Below are 24,264 nucleotides of genomic sequence, written 5' to 3'. Positions count from 1 at the left end.
GTTGGAGGGGCTGACATGCCTGTTCGGGGTGCTGCCCTGATGAAAGTGAGGCATCATCGTCTAATGCAGAGTTTTCAACCATGGCTGCACAAAAGAATCGCCCAGACTCTGACTTCCTGAGCTGGGGCAGGGTCCTGGCATCTAGGTACTTTTACAAGGTCACCAGGTTATTCTAGTGCAGAGCAGGGTTGAGAGCCGCTGGTCTAGTAGCGTGGACCTGAAACGCGGGCCAGAGGAGCTGGGGCCAAGTCTGTTCCTTTGATAATCAGTTGTGTTATCCTCGGCCAGTTGCTCAACCTTTCATATTCTAATTTCCTCCTGTGTAAGCCAGAGGTCTATATTTGTCAGGCCTGCCTCCCAGGGGTATTTGATACATTTCAGAAAGGACTATATGTGTGTGGGCGCTAACCCCAGCCAGGGCTGCTTTGCATGCATCTGTACACTCCTAAGCCATTGTCTCCTTGATGCTGGCTCTGGATCATGGTGGGGACACCCCACCAGACACTGCGAAGATGGGGCCACAGGGTGATTCCTGGGGTCCTGGGCTGAGCTCTGGACCCAGTCCCAAACCTCAGTGCCACCTTAAGCGGGTCTGCGGGGTCCTTCCTATATGAAGGACCTGGAAAACAAATCCTTGGCACTGGCTCTGACACAGATTCACCATATGACTGGGAAGAAGCTGGGCAACTCCCCCTGTTTCAGTTTCTATATCCAGAAAATACATTGGCTTTTACCGCAAATATTGATTGAAACAGGAAATGTGGGGTCCTGGTAGTAGTATAATGTGGAATAAAACTAGAAATAATAATGATTATGACAATAACAACAGGTTAATTAGTCGAGCACAGATTTTTTAACTGGAGCTGCTAAGTGATTTCATACCTTATTTCATGTTTATTTTCCCCATTCTACATATGGGGAAACTAAGGCTCAGTGAGATTAGCAACTCCTCGATTTTCCTTAAGTAGTGGAAAAGCTGCCATGTGAACTTTGGCTGTTCAGTAGCAAAGCTGAACGGTCAGCCGTTCTTCTATCCTGTCTTCTCACTGCACTATCTGCTGTAGTGTAGAGGAGTTATCATTTATTTGGGGTATTTTAACAAGAGGAGCATTTGAAATGGGAAAATGTGGACTTACAATTTAAGATAGACATAACATTTTCATAAGATATCAGAGTATTTGTGTGTGTATGTGTTTGCACGTGGGGTGTGGTGACCAGAGAATAGCGATGGAGTTAGCTGGATCTAAGCTTACATTCCAGTTCTGATACTTACCAGCTGAATAACTTGGGACAAGTTACTTAACATCTCAGGGATGTTTCCTTATCCTTAAAACAGGAAACACAATAATGCTTTCGTAAAATTGTTTGTAGAGATGTGAGGCACTGTTTAGAATAGGAAGAGCTAACACAGATTAGACTTCCGGTGCGTCAGGTACTGTTCTACTGAGCTATACATACATTGTCATTTAATCCTGATAAAACCCCTATGAGGTAGATAATACTATAATGCCCATTTTATAGACTGAGAAAGTGAGGCATAGAGAGGTTAACCCACTTGCCCGAGATCACACAGCCAACAAGTGGTGGAGTGTTTTTAACCACCAGGCTGTGAACTGCCTTACACAGGCTCAGCAAGCTGAAAAATGCCTAACAAAGCTTCGCTATCATCATTATGCACAGCAGTGATTTTCAAACTGCTGTTGTAAATTAGCAGGACCTTTTCATTGAAAATAAACTTCTGGAAATCTGTCTATATATTAATATAATAGTGAAGGTAGAGCTGCTTTGCTTGAAGTAAGGATGAAGCCTCCTCCCGCAACCCCACCTCGTACAGCAGCCCTAAGTTACTTCTGCGGACGCTGGGGTTCTGAAGAACCCAGTCTGAAAACTACCAATCCCAGCTTTTTGACTCTTTGTGTCTGTACCCTGCCTCCCTTTCCTGGTCCTGCTCTACCCCAAGGCGAGGAAATCATCAGCCAGAAAACCAGAGACCAGAATATTTTCCCAGGGCCCCTCTCACCCTCCCGCTTTTCTCCCACGCCCTTGGTGGCCGTGGCCGTGCCTGACCAGCTGGGACATAGGGGGCAGACGCCAGGAGGGCTGGATGCAAGACTCACCGGTTTTATCTGAGTTGCAGAGGATGGTTTCCTTCTCAGCTCTCACGCCAGGGCTGGGGCCGTGCTTCATCCACATGGTGATAGTGAACTGATCCGTCAGGTTCTTGGGTACAACCCCGTCAGGAATCTTGGCACCCTGCCTGCCGTCGAACTTGAAGATCATCTCGCTGCTGTCCACCAGCAGTCCTGCGGTCCAGTTGGTGGCGGCGCTGGGGGACGGTAAGAGGTCGATGATGCCAGAGGAGGCTCCTGCAGGGGAGGGGGACAGAAAGAACAAAGGGTCAGTCCTCCCACGGTGGGTGTCCTCACGTTCTGTTTTCTGCTCCTGGGTCAGAATGAACTACTCGGCCTACTTACCCAGAGCTAGGTGCTCAGCCTGAGCTAGGTGACTCGGGAAAAGAAGGGTTAAATGCCATCCTTGCCCATGTGGCTTATGGTCGGCTTGGGGAGGCATCAGTAACTTACAGACAAAAGTATTGCATGTGGGAGGACAGAGTGCAATTAACTATTATACAAGAGAAAAGCGCTGGAGGAATTGAGAGAAATGAGATTACGCTGGGGGTTTCGATAAGCAGACAAGGTTCCTGGAGAAGGCCAGGGTTTGATTCGGATCGATGGATTCATTCACGCGCTCATCCATCCGTTACCCTGTCAGCCATTGATTGAGCACCAATCGGGTGCCAAGACCCCTGCTGGGTGCTGGCGAAGTAAATGTGAATCAGCACAGTCCCTGACCTGGAGGAGCTCAGACCCAGCAAATTGACAGACACCTGGGACGCAGTGTGCTCAGAGCTGTGATGGGGAAAGTTCAGGTCCTGACCCCATGAGAAAGAGTATGAGTCACTTTGCACTCACCACGCTTTTTTCCAACCATTCGTTTAGGCCAAATGGTATAGCAGTTGAGAACACGGGTTCTGAAGTCAGCAGAACTTGAACCTGACGCCTGGTGGCGGCCTGACTTGCTAGCCTTGTGACTGTGACCAGTGACCTCACCTTTCCGACTCTCCACCCCCTTCTCTGCCACCTGCCCTCCCAGCTGTTGTGGGAACTGAATAAGAGACAGCACCTGCGCTTGGGGCAGCATGCTTGGCACGCCGTGAGTGGAGCTCACTTCACGTTACCTATAACTCTGTCGTTATTGTTGGAGCTGTTATTATTTCTGCTACCACTGTGATTTCAGGCTAAGGATAACCTGAGGCTGTGGGAGTGCCATAGGCAGATTTGTGTCTTGGGAGAATCACACCAACAGCTTTGTGGAGGGCGGAGCTGAGTGAGCCGGAAAGGCTGGCCCAGAAGACAGGACGGCCCAGCTGGGAGGATAAATGGGCCGCCTTGCACTTCCCACTGAAGCTCAGGTGCTGCCAGCAGTGTTCTCTGCACCCTTACGTTCCACAGAGGGGCAGGGCTCAGCTACTCAGGGGAGGAGGAAGGTCAGGGGCTTCCTGATACCAGGAAACAGGAGCCAGGGAGTCCAAAGTATGCCCGGTGCAGGGGACCAAGTGCGTGTGGGCTCCCACCTGGCACAGCACTGACCCGGCAGTCGTAAATGGGTTTAATGGACAGTGGTGGCGTATATTACCTGCCATTTGTCTGGGATCATTGGACTTCTGAATTCTGTATATCAGGGCCTCACGTCACCTAGGGGCTGCGTTTCAGAGTCAGCCACTACAAACATCTACAGTTAAAATGACACATGAAGATCCCTCAGGAAGGTGCCATATTGGAAACCGATGTACTTCTTTGAAAATGTTTAACCTAGCCAGTTTTCCCTGCAGCCTTGGAACAGATGCCCATGGGTTTGCAACCGAAAGCTGGCTGTGTGACACATCTGTATCCTGAGAGCCAGATGCTCTGCTTAGCTCTGTGAGGAGCTCGCCCTGGGAAAGGCCTCTGGGACCTGCAGTGTCTGAGATGTGGCGGGGTGGGAGGTGGGAGTGGAGATTCCGGTCTCTTAAGTTACGATCACCCTGCAGCTATGCTCAGCAAGGGGAAGTGTGGGCAGCGTTGACTACATTATTAATGCATTTTTCTTGGGGCTTTTGCCTGGTAGCACGCCTGACATATAGTAGGTGCTCCATTAATGTTTATAACTGCCTTTTCTTCTACCCAGTGCCTCCGTGAGATGCTTCCGGCCACTACCAATGCTCGCGTGAGCCTCTTCACCCAGCCTCTTGTTCATGCCCCCCACCTCTCATCAATATTACTTGTTCTCCTATAATCCTTGAGACTTATTTGATGTCCATTTTACTTATCTGATAAGCTAATTCACACTAATGTTTTAACGACTAACAAAGCCTTAAAGGTTATCACCCTCCATAGGTATTTGAAAGAAAGGACTCTATCAAGGTGGTAGCAGGTAGAGATTTGGGGGTGGCTGGGGAGTGGGAGATATGTAGTCTTTGGACCAAGCTCATCTTCCTAGAACCCCCCAGAATAATGCAACCTGGCAACAGCTGCTCTGCCCCATGAGTGAGTTGGCTCGGACACCAGGATTTGTCCAGCATGACGACAGCTGGTGACTAGGGCTCACAGAGAACGTGTTGGTTCCCCAAATTTCAGGTGGCCAGGGAGAAGCAGGTTGAGCACCCAGGGCTCCTGACTTCTAGCTCAAGCCAGAGCAGCCAACACAATCTAGCAGGGCCCACTACAGGGCCCACACAGAGCCGCAGGCCTGAGCATGGGGGAACCAGGGCAGGGCTGACAGGGCTCAGAACTCCACCCTCTGAGGTTCCTTTTTGACTGAGGACCTTGCTGTTTCTAAGGAGCCAATGTTCCTGCAGAATGCACACTGTAATTAACACCTTAGACTAGTGAAGGAGCTGATTGCAATTTTTCCCCCAAACAAGTCTGGATATAGGGAGGGAGGTGCAGAGCAAGGATGAGTGGGGGGATGATGTGGGAGAAGACAGAAAAGAGAAGGTTAGGAGGCAAAATTGGTTACATTTTGCCAAAGGCCAGCCCTGGTCAGGGTTATTCTATACACATATATTTAGGGAAATATACTTTTCAGAGTTACAGACATCTATTCTTTTTTTTTTTAATTGATGTATAGTTGATTTACAGTGTTATATTAGTTTTAGCAGTACAGCAAAGTGATTCAATTATACATATGTATACATTCTCTTTTATATTCTTTTCCATTATGGTTTATCACAGGGTATTGAAAATAGTTCCCTGTGCTATAGAGTAGGACCTTGCTGTTTATCCATTCTATAGGTAATAGCTTACACCTGCTAACCCCAAACTCCCACTCTATCCCTCCTCCCCACCTCCCTTACTCCTTGGCAACTGCAAGTCTGTTTTCTATGTCTGTGAGTCTGTTTCTGTTTCGTAAATAAGTTCATTTGTGTCATATTTTAGATTCCACATATAAGTGATATCACATGGTATTTGTCTTTCTCTTTCGGACCTCACCTAGTATGATAATCTCTAGGTCCGTCCATGTTGCTGCAAATGGCATTATTTCATTCTTTTTTTATGGCTGAGTAACATCCCATTGTATATATGTACCATATCTTCTTTATCCATTCATCTGTCAATGGACATTTAGGTTGTTTCCATATCTTGGCTATTGTAAATAGTGCTGCTATGAACATAGCAGTGCGTGTATCTTCTTGAATTATAATTTTGACAGACCTTTATCCTTAGTTTCCTTGGAACATTTTATTGGGGACTGAGTGAGTGTCAGACTTGAATTAAGTACTTCAATGCTTTTTCTTAGTTACTCATCAATGTGGTGAATACGATTATGATTCCAGTTTACAGATAAGAAACTTGAAGCTCAGCAAACCTAGAATCACAACCAGCTAGTAAGGGGACCCATCATCAGGGTTTGCCAGCCCTGAAGCCCGCACTCCCGCTGCACCACCTCAATCAACCTGGAGGGAGATCTTGCAACCTCCTGCACATTTTAAAAAATTGAAGTATAGTTGATTTATAATATTGTGTTAGTTTCAGGTGTACAGCAAAGTGATTTGGTTATAAAATATACATATGTATATATTTATATACTTTTTTCGATTCTTTTCCATTACAGTTTATTACAGGATAGTGAATATAGTTCCCTGTGCTATACAGTAAACTGTGTTGTTTATCTATTTTATATATGGTAGTGTGCATCTGTTAATCCCGTACTCCCAATATATCCCTACCCACCCCCAACCTCCTACACATCTTACAAACATGGAAACTGAGGCCCAGAGAGGGGAAATGACTTGACCAGGATCACACAGCCGCTCAGCTAGCTAGAGGCAAGCCCAGCTCTCAGACCCCCGGCAATGTTCTTTCTATCACACAGCCTAGTGTCCTGCCAAGCCCAGGCCAGCTTCCAGGACCCCACCTCCCTGGGCAGGTGGCTGTCCACAGAGAGGCATGTGCCTTGGCAAGGCCATCGTTGCGGAGCTCCGTGTCTCCCCTGGTGAGGGGAGCAGCGTGCCACCCTGCCCGACCCACAGATGTTGCCTCCTGGGAAGCATCACACTCCATTTTACCAGATGGTGCCGGCTTTCACAGACTTAACAGATTGTATTTCATTTATTCAGTGCACTTAAATAAATTGAGAGAGATCTCCCTTTCTCCTGCAGTTCTCGCTCCTCTCCCCAAAGGATCCCATGGAAAGCAGTGGGTAAACAGGATGCATAACTCACAAAGGTGGAAGAGCAGCGTCTGCACATCAGTGTGTATTTAAGACGCCCTTAGGAACCCTCACAGAGGTCCCTGGGACCCACCACGCTGCTGACGGTTCACACTGGTCTGGTGCACAGCAGCTGCAGCCTGAGGGCAGGGGGCTTACAACCAGAGGTGAGGTCTGGTTTGAAGTCCCTGAGCCCCATCAGGGTGAGGGAGCATCTCTGAGCCAGCAAGGAGATAAAGACAGGGGTGACTGAGGCAGATTTCAGGACACACGGTGGAGCGAGAGCCCACATGGAGCCTGGGGACAGTGGTCGCTGTCTGACTTCTTAATTGTCTGACTTCTTAATTGCTGGGTTTGCATGCTGCTCTGGGGGGCCTTGGGGAGGGCAGAGTGTCCTTAGCGCTTCACGGTAGGCCTGTGGCAATGGTGACAGACATGGAGCCTCGGTCATGCCTCCTCATGGTCCACCTTGGGGCATGGGAAAGGATGGCAAGAAGGAGAGGGTCTCAGGGGAGAGGAACCATTGTACTCAAGGACACAGGCCTCATTCTATATTCTCACGATTAGCAATAGCAACTCCATGTTACTCCATTAAATGCTTATGTAATGTCTAAGTTATGCCAGGCACTGTGGTGAGAATGCAGCAACGAACCAGATAGAAATGGGCCCTACCTCCAGTCACCCAGTAGAAAGTCTTTTAGTTTTGGTGCGTGGAAGAGTTCACTGATAGAGAGTCTCAGGGGAAGCCAGGGAGGCCCTCTTGACAAAGGCTGTACTTGAACTACATGATGATAGAAAGCATTCTGTTCTCAACATACTTTTCTGACCCACTGATAGCACTTGGCCTTGTGACTTGCTCTGACCAATGAAATGTGAGTGCAAGTGACGTGTCATCTTAGGGCAGAAGATTTACAAACCAGTCCATGGTTCACCACATGTTTTTTCCATCTGCCATGAGATCAGCAATGTTCTAGATAGAGGCTTTTCTGTTAGCCTGGATCCCAGTGGGAAAATAACATAGAGCAGAGCCACAGTCAACCCAAGAAGGACATGTGGTAGGAATGGAAAATAAACCTTTGTTATTTTAAGCCAATAGATTTTGGGATCATTTGTTACTGCAGCATAACCTGCCCTATCCTGACTGATAAACCACATTAAGTGACTGACATCAGCGGCTACCATTCGCACTTCTCTATCGGCATACCTTCAGGATGGATGTGGAGGACTTTCTGATGTCATTTCCAGAGCTCACACCATTGATCCTACCATCAGACTATCATTCCACCTCTGGAATCCTAGACAAGAGGGGTTCCTCAAAGGCCTTGAATTGTCCAGGTGAAGCAAGCTGGGCTTTGGATGAGGGTGGTCAGCCAAGCTCTTGGTGCAGGGCCGTGGATACCCAGTTGCTGACCAGCCTGGGAAAGGCCACTGCAGGCAAAAACCTTCTCCAAGAATAGAAGGGCATGCTGTAGGGTAGCTGCTTAATTGACTTCAAAGAAGTCATATCCAAGGAGAAGCCCACGGCTCACTGTCATCACCCGTGGGTCAGTGTGTGCACACTTGCTCATGTATGAGTAGTGATTTAATGGGATTCCCAACACGTGTGCAGCAGTTTTCCTTAGAGTCAGAGGGCCACTTCAGCTCTCTGAGAATGAAAACACTGGCTATGACTGGGGGGCTGGTTCTGCCCCCCTTGGAAGCTCCAGCTCTTTAGAGGCATCTTGGAGGAACCGATGATGGCTTCCCCTGGTTGGGGTATTCTGAAGGTATAAAAGCCTTGAACTGTGATTCTTAGTGAGGGCAAGCTCTGTTAAGCTGCACGGTGTAGTTGAAAGCCATGGACTGAACTTTTTTTACATGTCTGTCTTCCCCAGGAGACTGAATTGTTAAGTGGTCTTACTAACTTCTAGATAACCTCACAAGTTAGAACATTTGGACACTGAACAAATATTTGCTGAATTAATAAATACATGAATGAATGAATGAATGGATTCGCTACGAAGACCTCCTGGACGCACAAGTGTGTAAATCCTGAGAACAACTCACCGACTGGTAATCTGACCTGGTCTGACAGATCAGTCCCTTGATTTAGCAGCAGGCTCTCGCTCTGCAGCCTTTCCTTCAACAGGACCTGTCCTCGGAGCTCTTGACTCTCCATATACAAAGCAGCTGACCCCGCGTGTCATATGGGGAGGTGCCGGCCAGATGCCAGGAGCCTGTGATTCCAGGGAGGAGCAGCCCTGGCCTCTGGTCTCCGAAGGACATGTGTGTCACAAACTGCTTTGCTGTTTATTGTAATATGCAGAGACTCAGGGGCACAAAAGTGAGCCTTTTCTTGGGCTCTGGTTAATGTCAAGTTTAATTTGTCCAAGAGTCACTGGGGCTTCATCATGCATTTCATACTCAAGGCAGTTCTGTGACACTTCACCTCGGGAAAGCCTGGGACTGAGATGGGAGATCCCTTCATCTTGAATCTCTGAACCCAGAGGAAGTGATAAGCAGCTTGTCCAACTTCCCCGAGAGGCCTGGCTTCATGTAAGCCAGTGGCAATGGGGGACCACGTTAGGCTAAGTTTGGCCCTACAAGCTGAAGGGGACACAGGTGCAGGGCCCTGTATCGTTCCAAGGTGGAATGGAAGTGTTTCAGTGCACAAACTGCAGGCAGCAATATGCCTGACGTCCAGTGTTCCCCTGGAAACAAAGAGGCTATTTCTGGTGCTACTGCACCTGTCTGGTGTTTCCCGACAGCAGCTTTGCCCAGCTGTTGTCCGACCGCCCCTTACGCAGGATCCCATCATTGCTCATTGTGGAGCGACGTTGCAGGAGGAGGAAGCAGGTGGGCAGTGACCGGACCTCCACAAGGCTCCTCTGGGGAGACACCCTTGCCTGGGTCACCGCACAACAACAAATGTCACAGAAGCAACGCCAGAACTCAAAGATGCCAGGAAGCGCCCCAGGACTGTCCCTGGTGAGCACAGAGGGCAGGCGAATATTGACTTAAGGGAAGCATTTGGAATGACGAAGGAAAGAGAGATTCTAGCGGGAAGAAAACATGAACAAAGGCTTAGGGATGGGAATGAGCTGGGAACGGGGACAGATGGGGTACTCTGGACAAGAAGAGGCAGGACACCAGGAAGAAATGGGCTCTAAGGATGGAGGTGGGTCCTCGGGAGGGTGGAGAGTCAGGCTAGAGCTAGGCATCCACACCTGGATGTTCCACAGGTCCAGTCATCATTGTCCCCTAAATCTGCCCTTGCCCCGAATTTGGTGGCCACTGGTTGGTGGCACTCTCGTCCAGTTAGATGCTCACATTAGAATCTTCGAAGATTCCTTCTTTTTCACTGCTGACAGCTAATCAGTGATTGACTCTTGCTGATTTTGCCTCCTAAATCTGTCTTAAATTCATCCCTACCGCCACTCCCCCGGTTCAGAAATCATTCTCTCTTGCTTAGACTATGACGATAACATCTTAATTGGTCTCCCTGTTTCCATCCAAAGTCAATAAAGATTTGTAGAATAAAAAATGCATGAATGCTGGGGCTTAAAGTGTCATGGTGGCTCCCTGGCTGGGAAACCCCGCCAGCAACTTGTTGACCGTCCACTGAAAACACAGAGAAGCTTGTCTCCAGAACCTAAGGTGCCCCACGGGAGTCAGGAATTACAACCCAGGCTCTGCTTTAGAAGCAATCCGGCCTGCCTTTCCCTCACGGTTTGGAGAGCACATGGGGCCTGAGGAAGCAGACCCCAGCGCAGATGGGCATCTGTCTCACTCATGTGCTCCTGCCCTCCCTTCCTGAACTCTCCCTCCGCGGATTCAAGAGTCAGACTCCTAATCTGGAGGCAGGAGTGGCCCTGCCCGTCAGGCTCACTCAGGGTTCCCAGAAGTGCGATGGGAGGGTGGCACTGCCGGGAAGGTGACCAGAAAGACACGCAGACTTCTCTTAACAAATGGTCGCTCCCAGCACCAGATAAGCTCGCATCTCAGGGGAAAGTGCTTTCCTGACTGAATTAACCTGCCTTCCTGGCAGGCGAGGCTGGCAGCCCAGAAGCAATGAGCTATGTTAACAACCAGATGCAATCTGGCTCTAAAGTTTCTTCGCTCAGAAAATCCTTCTCACTCTCCCTATCTCCTGGTCTCCCCCTCGCAACATTCAGAATCAAATCACCAGTGTGTGCCCTTGGGCCCATCGGATCTTTAACAAGCTGATTCCATCATCTCCTGCTAACCTGGAGGAGTTTAGGAAATGACCGTCACCCGCGGTGGCATGGGGTTGAGTTGACTTATAATTCAGGTGCGCGGGGAGCGAAATGGGATATTTATTCAAAGTAAGATGTCAGTGGAGCTGGCTTCTCCGCTCCCGGGCTGAAGGAGAGAGCCAGAGGCAGCTTTCTCAATACTGCGGGCCCCTGATAGCCATTTTTACAAGAGCAGTTTGGAATATGGAGGTCGTGATGTTTTTCTCAATCTCCTGCATCATTCTGGAAAAACGTGCCTTCCCACATGCCTTCCTTGCCAGCCTGGTGACATGACAAATAGGACGTGGTGATACCCGAGCAGGGTGTATTTCACATTCAGTTCTCAAATTGTCACTTGGTCCTTTGGGCAAGAACTGTGTGCGTGAAGGTGGGTGTGTGTGGGCGCGCATGCACGTGTGTGCACGTGTGTGTGTATTTGTGTATGCATGTGTGTACCTGTGTGTGCATGCATGTGCCTGTATGCACCTGTGTGTCCATGTGTGCACCTGTGTGCATGTGTGTGCACTGTGTGTGCATGAGTGTGTGTGTTTGTGTGTCAATGTTGAGAGAGATAAACTGCCCCGAAGAGAGTAGTGGAGGGGTCCCCAGGAGGGGATGCAGGCTACGCTGTGTGTTCGGGAGCCTCCTTTTCCTTTGGTGGGGATGGAGTTACCCCCAAGTGTAGGCCTCGTCTAAAAGAAAGCTCTTTCCTAAGCTGCCCACAGCCCGGCTGGAGAGTCGCTGTGAGGGCCTGAATATTCTTGGAGAGAACAGGAAAGAAATGTAATATACGTGGTGGGGATGAAGGAGGCCCATCAACCCGTGCACAGTGTGGTTTACCAAGCACATGGAACCATTCCCACCGTTTTCAGTGTCTTATTCCACAGCTGACTTGAGAGGTTTACGTTCTAGCTCCAGAGGCCTGGCCCAGAGTCACAGATCCTGAGCCAAATAGCCCTTCATTCCCATAGACCTACCTTCAAAGTCTGGCTCTGTCACTTTCTATCTGCGTGACCTTGAACAAGTCATTTTTCCTCTCTGGGCCTCAAAGTGTCCATCTTTAAAACTGGGTGAATAAGACCCTCCTCAGTGTAGTGGGGAGATTAGGGTAGGGCATGTGAAGATTCTAGGAGAGTGCACATAGCAGGTGCTCAATAAAGCTAAGCTTTCGTGTATAGAACCTCCACCAGCCTGGCTCCTAGTTCCGGCCTGCTCCTTTCTTGGGGCGCCATCTTTCAGCCTGTGGACAGCAAGCCCTCTGTCCCCCACACTTGGACTTTCCACCTCCCACCTCCACTCTCACCCCAGCTCTTCTTCTCCGATGTGGGCAGCCAGGCCCGGCTTCACCGGCACGTGACCTGAGCAATCACACGAGGCCCCCAGCTTGGTTTAATGCTTTGCTGTTGCTGTCTTAAAATTCTTAATAATTTTGGAAAAGGGTCCTGCACTTTCATTTGCACTAAGCCCTCAAGTTCCATAGCTGGTCCTGGGGGAGGTAGACCCAGCTCTCCCCAAGTGGCTGACACCACCCTTCACACTGGCCCCTGGGCAGGCACCTCTCTGTAAACCAACACAGTGGAAGGGAGCCCTGTTCCTTCAGGCCCTGTGCTAGGTGCTCTTAAACACATGGTGTTGGGCTTCCCTGGTGGCGCAGTGGTTAAGAATCCACCTGTCAATGCAGGGGATAAGGGTTTGAGCCCTGGTCCGGGAAGATCCCACATGCTGCGGAGCAACTAAGCCCGTGCACCACAACTACTGAAGCCTGCGCGCCTAGAGTCCATTCTCTGCAACAAGAGAAGTTACCACAATGAGAAGCCAGCGCGCTGCAACTAGAGAAAGCCCACGTGCAGCAATGAAGACCCAACACGGCCAAAAATAAATAAATTAAAAAAAAAAAAAAAAAAAACAACACATGAGGTCATGAATCCCTATTTTACTGATGAAGAATAGAAGCTTTGTCACATCACTTGCCCACAACCATACAGTTGGTACATGGTGGGATCTGATCAGGTGTGTCTGATGCCAAAAGCTGTGCCTTCTGACCCTTTAATCATGATAAGTAAACAATATCCATCCAGAGGTTACATAGACCAATGAAGTGGGGAGGGATGATTCTCTCATAATATAATAAGATACGCTTTGTATATATTGTTTAAAAAAAGTAATTAAAAAATAATCTCAACAGGGAAAAACCTACCACATAATTTCTGAAGGGATTTCTCAGAGTAGGTCTCGCGGTCACAGCCCTTTCCGATGTAGTTGGTCTGCAGCTCTGTGGTGATCTGGATGGAGGACACAGCCCCGTCGCACGTCTCCAGCTGGATGCTGGGGAACAGGGGCACACTCCCCGAGCCAGGCTGGTACTCAATCCTCTTGGTCCAATCTGAGCAAACAAGGAAAGGATGACAGTAAGTCAGGTACAGACAGTTCCGCTATAACACATGTTTTGAAAACGTGAATTTGTTCCAACACAATTGATATATTAGGAAACAATTTGAGGATAATGGGAATTTCACATTTGCTTATGCAAGATTTCTTGCACAAGAAACATTAGGTGAATGCAGAAACCTGCACCCAGCTGAGCTGAGCCGAGCCACGTAGGAATGTACAAAACAGGCGCATGCACAGACCTCAAACATCTACCAGTTACTCCCCTCACCATGTGTGCAGAGCCACACCCGCCTGCACCACTGTTACAGCTTTCCATTCCCATCAGAAAACCCTCTTCACAGTAACGTACCAGCTGCAACCTTTCCTGTGTCCACTTCCACAAGCAAACCTCGCGTCTCTTCAAGTACTACTTATTGTAGTACTTACCTATTTCTTAACCATTTAACCCATGTAAAAGTAAAACTGTGCTAATGTTTTCTCTCTCTCTCTCTTTTTTATGTGTCACTGATGACATTTTTGAGTGTCAAGCCCCTCGCCCCACTTTCCCCGTTTTGCCCAGCAAGGTGAGTTTTAGGAACGTATACCTCTGGTCACAAAATAAAGGCGAGCAAGGTAATTCAGGATTACGTGAGGCCACGAGGTGAGGTGCAAAGACTCTTTCTCAAACATTCAGGACTGTGACCCACTTAAGTAGGGCTGATGGTCTTATCCCTGCTTTTTAGTGGAAAAATAACTTGGGGACAATAAAACGCTGGAGAGGAACAAAATCGCAATCAAAATGGTACCACACAAAACAGAGCAATCAACAAAAATACACACCAAGCATGAGTGTACACAAGAATTGATTGAAACAACAATAGCAGCCACTGAAAGTCAGAGGCGAGTCAAGGCCACGCTCATGGTGACTGGCAGCAGCGCTTGCTGATAGCGACACCTGCCTGAGAGGTCTGTGCCAGGCTGAGCCAGACCTGTGGGTAGAAGTCTGAATCATCAAGGAACATGAGTTGTGGATACTATTAGTTTATGAATCTCAAACATTTGTCACATTGCTAGATGGTATCCTTTTGCTAAGGTAGAAATGAAAATCTATGGACTGCCTGTCCTCACCCTTGAGAAACTCAGAGAGTTCTGAATTTAGGGTCATTCATCAGCCACCACGGGGCTCCCCACAAACACCCCATGGGCCACCGGCCGCCACCTTGAGGAAAGCAGTGGAGTGGAAGGGCTGGGCTTAGGGACTGCCAGATGGCTTTGTTCAGTAAGAAAGCATTTATTTGTTTGGGGTTCTTATGTACCTGGCTTTGCTTGTAGCATCACGGATACAGCAGTGAAGGAGTCAGGAAGGGTCCCTGCCTTGTGGAGCTGGGAGAGAGAGGCAGATAGTGAATATGTCCATGCTGTCTTGTCAGGGAGGGTAAGTGCTATGAAAGGAAAAATGGTGACTCTTTAGATGGAGAGAGTTCCTGTCTGAGCTGAGGCCTGAATGTCAAGGATGAATGCCCATGGGAAGCCTCAGAGAAGTTCATTTGAAGTGGATGCCGCAATGATCTTGGCTTGACTCAATCAGGTCAGGAATTTCTTGGGCAGGTTAGTGAAGGTCTCCTAGGCTCAGGCACCTCATCAGTGAAGTAGGGACCACACTGGGGGGGGTGGTGGTGAGAACCAGGCGCAACAATGCGGGCCTGACATGCAGTAGGCCCCCAGTCCATGTTATTCCTTCCCCAGTGAGCAAAGGAGATGTGCATCCCCCCCTACACTGCAACCCTGCCACATTCTAGCTAACCAGGTAATTTGGGTTTAACTCTGAATCCCTGCATTAACCAGCCATACTTTAAGGGGTTTCTCTGAGCCATAAGCAAGGATTGCACACCATGTTGTGGGGTTCATCACCAGGGAACTCGCCATGGGAGGATGTTTAAATGATAGCGACTACAAGTAAAAGAGAATACACCCAATTACATGTTTTTACTCAGAGCTCCGCGGAGCTGTGTCCTCTCCTGGAGGATGAGATCATGAAGCTTCTATAGCCCACGCTCTAGAGGTCAATCTAAAGGACCAATCACTGGTAGACAGGAGGGCTTTTTCTTAGGTATATCTAAAAGTCACAGTGCTGTAAGCAGCGGTCCGCACATGACCAGTCTCGTCGTGTCCTAGGTACAAAATGTTTCGTACTATTGAGCATTCAATCATGCCATTTCTTCTACATGGAGTGCCCTTTCCATTCTCTTCTGTCTGTCACCGCCTCCATGTAACCTTTAAGGATTTCTCCAGTCTGGGTTGAAACCCTCCTCTGTGCTCTCACAGCATATTCACCTTTAGACTACAACATTAGACTCCAAGCTGACAGTTACCCTGAATCCCCATCATGCTGCACAATGCCTAACACAGAGCACATGCTCACTAGACAGTGGTAGGAAGTGTGAATGGATCCTGTAGGATATCATCTTGGAATTATCCATTCGTGGGCCTGCCTCTTCCTGTAACTAAGAACTCTTTAAAGGCAGGAATTGTGAGTTTATTTTTGATCCCTCCACACCTAGCTCTGAGCACAGGAAATATTTGCCAGGTGGATCTGAGAAGCCTCAGAGACCTAACCTTGACTTCAGCCATGGCAGCCCTTCTTGAGCCACAGACAGAAGCCACAGCTTGTTTGTAGCTTCTCTGGTACTGCCTCCATCTGCCCCTACCCTCGGTCCTGCAGAACCATCCATCCCAACAGCAGCCCATCACATGTTTGCTTCTTTTTGTCTTCAGCAAGGCAAGTGGTCCAGAACTGATAATGGAGGAATCTCTTCCCAATAATAAGACATGGTGTCAAGGAGGGGGCCTCTTTCCTTCCCTTCCTCACTCTTCTCTCCCTGGACCTTCCTTTTCTTTAGAGATACAGATTTTAAAATAATCAGGGAAATGGTTTTGTGCAGGGGGACCTTGGTATGGCCTTACATCAGCAGTTCTTGAGTGTCTCCTCCTGCTACTGGGTAAGATATCTCCCACAACACCTCCTTCCAGAAGCCTCTTCTGTTGGAGAAGCCCAAGACATCCTCAGTATCGATTCCCTTTATTCTGTGGGGACTGTGGGCGTCTCTTTCTCATCCAGATATTTTAGTGGTTATCTCTGATGAGAAATTCCACATCGAGTCCTTTTTTGAAGGAGTGTAAATAAAGAAGCAAATAAATAACGAAGGAAAAGTCAGTGGAGGCACAGTCCTAGCAAAGTTTTCATTCTCTTTGCCGCCCCGGGTTAGAGGGGACAAGTCCCTCTCCGGAGAGAAATCAGGCACAGAAGAGCTTTAGGATCATCACACCTGCCAGTTGCTTCGGTCACCTCATGAGGCCTGTTTTTGAGGGTTTATGAAGAGCAGGCAAAATTGCAACCATGTAGTAAAAGAAATCAATGAAGCTTTCTGAGTGTAGCGTCCTGGAGACAGTGGGAAGCTCACACAAACATCTTTCATTTTCCAAGAAGGAGTTGGGGTGGGGATTAAGAGAGCAAAATGCAAGTCATCAAATTCAGCCTTTGTCACATGAAATACCTATTCATCTTCATTTTCCAGAGGGAAGGATGGCAGGATGGCTAAAAGTATGACCTCTAAACTCAGGGTGCCTGTGTTCAAATTCCAGGCCTCCCACTTCCTGTGTGAACTCTGGGCAAACTACTTACCCACCTTGAGTCTCAATAAAAGTCACACCTACCACCCAGGATCTGGGGGGATTAAATGCAGTCGTTTCAGCCTCAAACACAAGGGACATGTTCAACAGTTATTGTTAAATGATCATTTATGCAATAAAATTTATTGTAGGAAATAAGCACCTACAAGGTGCTAAGGGCTTTTAGGTCTCTTCTTTCATTTAATCCTCCCAGCAACCCAGTGAGTGAGTGCTACTATCTTTTTTTTTTTAAGAAATTAATTTATTTATTAATTTATTAATTTTTTGGCTGTGTTGGGTCTTCATTGCTGTGCACGGGTTTTCTCTAGTTGTGGCGAGTGGGGGCTACTCTTTGTTGCAGCACGCAGGCTTCTCATTGCGGTGGCTTCTCTTGTTGCAGAGTACGGTCTCTAGGCATGCGGGCTTCAGTAGTTGTGGCACATGGGCTCAGTAGTTGTGGCTCGCGGGCTCTAGAGCGCAGGCTCAGTAGTTGTGGCACACGGGCTTAGAGGCTCCATGGCATATGGGATCTTCCCGGACCAGGGCTCGAACCCGTGTCTCCTGCATTGGCAGGTGGATTCTTAACCACTGTGCCACCAGGGAAGTCCGTGAGTGCTACTATCTTAATTGTGCAGATGGAAGACTGGCTGAGAGTTGGTGTGACTTGCCCACAGTCACAGGGCTCTTTTTTTTTTTTTAAATTAATTAATTAATTTATTTATTTATTTTTGGCTGTGTTGGGTCTTCGTTTCTGTGTGCGGGCTTTCTCTAATTGCGGCGAGCGGGCACCACTCTTCATCGCGGTGCATGGGCCTCTCACTGTCGCGGCCGAGCACAAGCTCCAGACGCGCAGGCTCAGTAGTTGTGGCTCACGGGCCTAGTTGCTCCGCGGCATGTGGGATCCTCCCAGACCAGGGCTCGAACCCGTGTCCCCTGCATTGGCAGGCAGATTCTCAACCACTGCGCCACCAGGGAAGCCCAGGGCTCTTTTACAATAGCTCCTCCATGATTCTGAGGATTTGCTGGAACTGAGAAAGGTGAGTTTTACAGATTCATTTTTGTTTTTTTGTTTCTGAAGATTTTAAATTTTATTTATTTTTTCAGCTGTGTGGGGCCTTTGTTGCTGCATGTGGGCTTTCTCTAGTTGTGGTGAGCGGGGGCTACTCTTTATTGTGTTGTGTGGGCTTCTCCTTGTGGTGGCTTCTCGTTATAGAGCACAGGCTTCAGCAGTTGTGGCATGCAGGCTCAGTAGTTATGGCGCACAGGCTTATTTTCTCTGTGGCATGTGGGATCTTCCCGGACCAAGGCTCAAACCCATGTCCCCCGCATTGGCGACGGATTCTTATCCCCTGTGCCACCAGGGAAGTCCCCAGATTCATTTTTGAACCTTCAATTTGCACTGATATATCAAAAAAAAGATGCTAATCTCTGATGCTGGTAAAGGGTCAAGGAGTGTTGTCAGTTTTATCACTGCTTGACCTTGGGGGCAGTTTGTGTGGGTGAGGGGTTGCTTTGACACTGAAGACTGGAGAGATCTAGGCTTGAATCTCATCTCCTCTGAATGCGGGTCATGTGACTTTGCAAAGCAGTTGTCATCTCTGGGCCTCCGTGGCCTCATCTGTAGATTCGGGATAGTTACACCTCCTCGTGGGCTCCTCGTGAGCGTTGAAGGCTAAGGGCCCAACACAGCAACCTTCCCGCTGAAGCCTCATGGTAGAAACATCCCACTCCTTGGTTCACAAGCTTCCTAAACTTCTCTGAGCTGTCCTGCTTGGAAACAAAATCTTTTCAATTTATAAAGGACCTAGAGATTAGTTAATGAATTGTGGTTCCACTGTTTTCTCAAATGAAGAGAAAGGAAGTAGACCACCTGTTGTTTTAATAATCAAGCTCGATGACATCTGAAAAGGTTAGCACTGGAATGCCTTCAGGAACTAAATTCCTTCTCGGTGGATTAAGGATTTAGAAACAGGATGATTGCATTATAACTCCTGCTGAATTGTGGGAACGTATATTTTCTCATCAGGAGACTATTAACCACTTGGAACTCTCTTATTAGATGCCTGTGGGTGGAAAAAAGCTAATCTGAGACTTCTGGAAAGCGCAGGCTTTGAGGGCTCTTGTAATCCAAGACATTCAGGTCCACTGTTCCAATTCTGAACTCAGAAGTGACGCAGAAGGATGAAAGGGAGAGACACAGGTGCGTCCAAACATTCCTTTTTCCTCTATTGTGCATGTTCAAAGGGCCTCCAGCTCTTCCTGGTCTCACCTTCTAGCAGAGGAAGAAGCATCGGGTTTTCCAGGAAATTGCTGGATTCATACAAGGTAAGTGGCTGGATGTGGGGGTGCTGGGGAGTGGGAGGGATAGGAAAGGGGTTTTCCTTCCTGATCAGGGATTGTTCAGGCAGCTGACATTCTAACCAGTCTCTGCAGGCATCAACCACCTAGCATCTTTCAAGACTTTCTCCTAGAAATAAATGACTTTGATTTGGCACCAAGGGACTTCCTTTCCTACAGGGAAAAGCTAGGGAGGTACCTATGCTTAATAGGGAGCATCTTTAACTCCACTGGCCATCTAGTGCCTCTGAGTTGGAGGTGAGTAAAGAGGTAGAGATGGGCTGGAAAGGTAAGTGGAGATCAGATGACAGATGCTGGCTAAGAGGTTTGGGTTTCATCTTAGGGCCAGTGAAGAGCCATAAATGGGTGTTTAGTGAGGGCAAGAAGAATCTAGACTGTGCTTTGAAAAGGTCACTCGGCAGCTGGCTTAGGGCTGGTGCTCATTTTCAGAACACTAGAACATTCCTGATTGCCACCTCTCAATCAACCCACACAGAGAATCACCTCTGACAGTGTCACACGATGTGGAATTAACTTCAGTTCAATTTAACTAAATTCAAGAGTGTTAACTCTGCAGCTGGACAGACTCAGGTCTGAACCATGACTCTGCCACTTCTTGGCTGTGTGGCCTTAGGTAAATCAGTGAACCTCCCTGAGCTTCATTTTCTCATCTGTAGAATGATGACAACACAAATCTACCTTGCAGAGTTGCTCTGGGAATTGGAGAAAAGGTATGCAAAGCACCAGGAACAGAGAGCTACTGCCATCACTACTATCATCAGTCTTGTATCATTCTTATCTTTATTCTAGATGACATGTATTTACTGAGCACCTACTATGTGCCAGGCAGAGCCCCAGGCATGGGAGGCAGAGAAGTGTGACTCATAACCCTTAACTGGATGGTGCAGACGGTCAGGGCAGTGGCAGCCACATGGCCAGCTTTAAGGCAGACAGAGGGACAGAGGGACAAAAAGCGGGTCCCAGAGAACAAAGAGGAAGAGATAAGTTATCCCGACTAGGGTGATCAAAGGACGCTTCCTGGGAGAAGTAACCTGGGCTTTGTTTTAATAAAGGTTGTATTATTATTTAAGTGTGATCAGGCCAACAGATCAGGATATTATTGCCCTTGATAAGAGAATTTGTTATACTCACAAGTCCCAAAGAGAGGGGGCCCACACCACTGGGGGCACATGGAGAAGCACAGGGTCAGTCAGGAGGCAGAGGGAGAGGGGAAAACCATGGGCAAGAGCCTGTACTGTGGTTTGCATGGGAAGGAAGAGGCGAGACAGGGTAAGCAGCCTTAGGGTCGCCTAGTTTGTATAATTTCAGCGGCCTCTGGGGCGTAGGGGCTGTCCCTAGATGTCTGGTACCTGGCCCTGGGGTGATTCGGGCAGGTGAATGTTGGCTGGAGTGTGAGAGCCTGATAAAAGAGGTGGATGGGGATGTGGGTTCTGGGTTGGTTGGTTAGTGTTTGAAAAGCAAAAGGGTAAGTTGTTTGCTCTCTCTAGGAATTAGCTGATTGAGAGGGGCAGTCCCTCCAGGCTCAGCAAGGCCCCAGTTGTCAAAGCATCAGGAGGCAGACAGTAGAAGGCATGGTTAACACAGCACTGTAGAATGAGGGGCATTTGGGGGGCAGAGAGAACTCTAGGGTGTCACCACCATGGCCTTGGGGCTGTACAATGCCAACTGGTGCTATTTAGATGGAAAACAACATGAATGGTGCCCCCCGATCAGCAGCCTGGCAGGACTTAGAAAACGTAGACAAATGTAAGGCCAGGGGTGGGCCTCTAGGAGGCCTGGTGTGAGATAGGCCAGAAAGGAACTTTGGGGCCAGGTTACAAGGGACTTAAGTGCTGGGCCAGGGAGCGGGCCTTGTTGTAAATGGGAGTGACAAGGGCTGGCTTCTGAGACTCGCCTTCTCTCTCCTCTCCCCACAGGGCTCCTGGGGTGAAATCCTCAGTATCCCAGCCTGACTTTGGGTAGGGCCACGGTGACACTTAGACAACAGAGTATAGAGATGAGGGGTGAGGAGTCAGACGCCTGCCTTCTCTGCTTACCAGCTAGTGCTCCTGGGGCAAGACACTCTCTACCTCAGTTTCCTCATCTGTAAAATGGGGAAAAATTACAACTACATCTCAGGGAGCTGGTGTGAAGATTAGATACGACCATACATGTGTTAGAGCCAGGACTTGTGCCAGGCCTGCATGACTCCAAAACCCAACCCCAAAAAGGATCCCTTGCTTTTCTGAGTTCATTTTCGTTTAACATTTCCTTTTCTGCTGTTGTGGGTTTATAACCGTGAGATGGGACATTCAGCCAGAAGGAGGCAGGAGGTGGTGAGGAGTCCAGTCCAGGATCCAAGACCAGCTTCATGTGCAGAAGGGCCCCATACTTGGTGTAACATTCTGCTGTCGCTTTCTTGAAGATCTTAGTAATTTTAAAGCAAAAGGCTTTTCATTCTCATTTTGAACTGGGACCCACGAATTACATAGCTGTCTTTCCAGCTGAATAACCTTGGGCGTGTTCCTTAATGGTTCTGAACCTCAGTTTCTTCATCTGTAGAATGGGAATATTAATTACCCCAAAGGGAAGAGCCCAGGCTTTGGGGTTAGACCCAGGTGTGAGTCCCAGCTCTGTCACTTGGTACCACAGACGGGGGGGCCAGTCAGTTCCTTCCCTGCCTGAGTTTACTCACGCAAACACTGGTGATGTTATCACCTGTTTCAGAGCTGCTGATTGGGTTTATATCAGATAACAAATGCAAACCACTTACCCTGGGCCCAACACATAAGAGGCACATCTATTTTTGAGTATTAAATTATATGACTTTCCCTTCCCCAATTAAAAAACAATTACATGCAGGCACAATTTAAAAAGAAAGAACACACAAACTCTCTGAACTCAATTACAAATATAAGGAATCCTCGCCCTTCCTTTATTACTAACCCCTTGGCATTTACTATACTTAATCTTCACAAGAAGATTTTATTACCTTTTAGTTCTTACTAAAAAGGGAGATCTTAATTAACTACAAAGGAGAAGAAGGGAGAGAAAAAATACCCACGGTTCAGATCAGAGAGTACAACTCAGGTCAGCCCTCTGCCTGGTGATCAGTCCCTGGCCCCTCTGTGGCTGGTCCTTCTCTTCCTCCTGAGAATTATTTACTCTTTGTTTATCACCCGTTCATGCTCTGGAGCATAACTTGTACATCACTGTGCAGGGCCTGACACATAATAGGTGCTCAATAAATATCTATGAAATGAGTGAGTGATTAGATGTATGAAAATCTACACACACACACACACACACACACACACACACACACACACACTCTCCAATTTCGTCAAAGGCGAAGAAGGCAGTCATCTGGAATTCAGAGGTTCTGGACTGCCACGCATTAAAATGAGAAGGATCCAAGACATGGCGTGCGTGTGTGTGTGTGTGTGTACACACATATGTACACACCTCCGTCTGAGTTTGAGTGTCTGTGGACAAGTGTGTATGATGATGAAATTGCACTCACATATGACTCCATTTTTGGAAAACTTCATGTATTTGCAATTTTTCTAATCCCCTGAGATATCTTAATAAATGTGAAATGAAACAACTAGTAATTTGTCCTCAAATTTTGTCCTGCCTGTGAAGTTCTCTCTAGTTTGCTGATGACAGAGGGAGTCTAATTCTGCCCCAAATCATCACCATGATTACCGACTCCTCGGCCTGAGAAAACCCTCACATCGTCACCTGGGTGATTTCAGAGTCAGGCATGTAGGTAGACAATTTCAGGCCTTATTCTGGGAGCACCTGGGAAACTGCAGACAGTTTCCTGCCCAATAGCTTCTCGATGAAGCCCGAGGCTTCTATCGTACCCTCTTCCTTGGCCTGTCATTGTCAACCAGGAGAACCAGTGCTGCAAAGTAAGGACCATGTAAAGATGGCTTGTGATCAGACCAAATTGGAAACATAATCCAAGTCTAAATCATTTCTGATTTTGTGGAGGGCAAGGGCAAGGGCAAGGACAGATTCTGGGGCAATGCTACTCACTGTGGTCTATAGACCGCTATGGCCTTGGAACTGCTTGTTATAATTCTGCCATAGAAATCCAGAGTAGCATTTAGAAATTTTATAGCAATTTGACAGAGTAATTTTACATTTGTTGAATCTAATTATACTTTAAAAATTGGCTTATATTTTGAATGCCTTTGCTATTTATTTCATTTTTCTAGAAATCTGTCTCTATTATATTTTTGCAAAATCATGCTCCATGATGACTGGGAAAAAAAACTGGTCCTTCACCATAGATGATTTGAGAAGTACAACAGGGAAGAACAAATCTGTTTCTTTTACTTGAACCTTTGTATGCTATTGTTTTTGCTTCCAGTTAAGAATGTTGCCGATAGCCTGAAATGTACAGGATAGCCCATTCTCAAGGCTCTGACTTTTAAGGGTATAACACTTTTCCATTTGTATGGAGATAAAAAGTTGCAGAACAGAGAATAGCATTTGTCTTGTTGGAGGTTTACAGGAACATCTTGACCTGACCTGCCTGGATAGCTGCAAGAACGAAGGATTCCAGCACCAAGAAGTTTGCAGCAACTAACCATGCCCCCCTCACCATGCCCTTAAAAGTGCTTTGCTGAAACCCTTGGAGGAGTTCGGGGGTTTTTGGGGCACGAGCCACCTGTCTCCTTGCATGGCCCTGCCATAAACCTTTCTCTGCTCCAAACTCTGACATTTCAGTTTGTTTGGCCTCACTGTGTGTCAGGCATTTGTGGCCTATCAGACATACAGTGTACATATGCTTTGATGATTAAAGAAGAGGGCACATCCACCAGAAGTAAACAATGTTCATGTTAAAAGTAAAGATTAAATGCCCCTCTTCTTGGGAGGCCAATGCTGATAC

At 47.8% G+C, this 24,264-nt stretch overlaps 1 protein-coding gene across 1 annotated transcript in view; it reads right to left on the bottom strand.

Moving 5' to 3' along the window:
• The window catches only part of CLSTN2 (calsyntenin 2), a 641,924-nt gene that overhangs the window by 109,370 nt on the left and 508,290 nt on the right, over positions 1-24,264 (bottom strand). The window contains exons 6-7 of the mRNA XM_082461191.1: positions 13,183-13,368; positions 2,118-2,366 (exon numbers count right to left, since the gene is read on the bottom strand). Coding sequence (XP_082317317.1) covers positions 2,118-2,366; positions 13,183-13,368 — 435 coding nt within the window. The remainder of the gene's footprint in view (positions 1-2,117; positions 2,367-13,182; positions 13,369-24,264) is intronic.

This window comes from Balaenoptera physalus (genome assembly GCF_965194825.1).
Source record: "Balaenoptera physalus genome assembly, chromosome: 4".
In the NCBI taxonomy this organism is placed as follows: Eukaryota; Metazoa; Chordata; class Mammalia; order Artiodactyla; family Balaenopteridae; genus Balaenoptera; species Balaenoptera physalus.
Note: the sequence above shows the minus strand (reverse complement) of the source record. Positions and strands in the feature narration are given on the sequence as shown.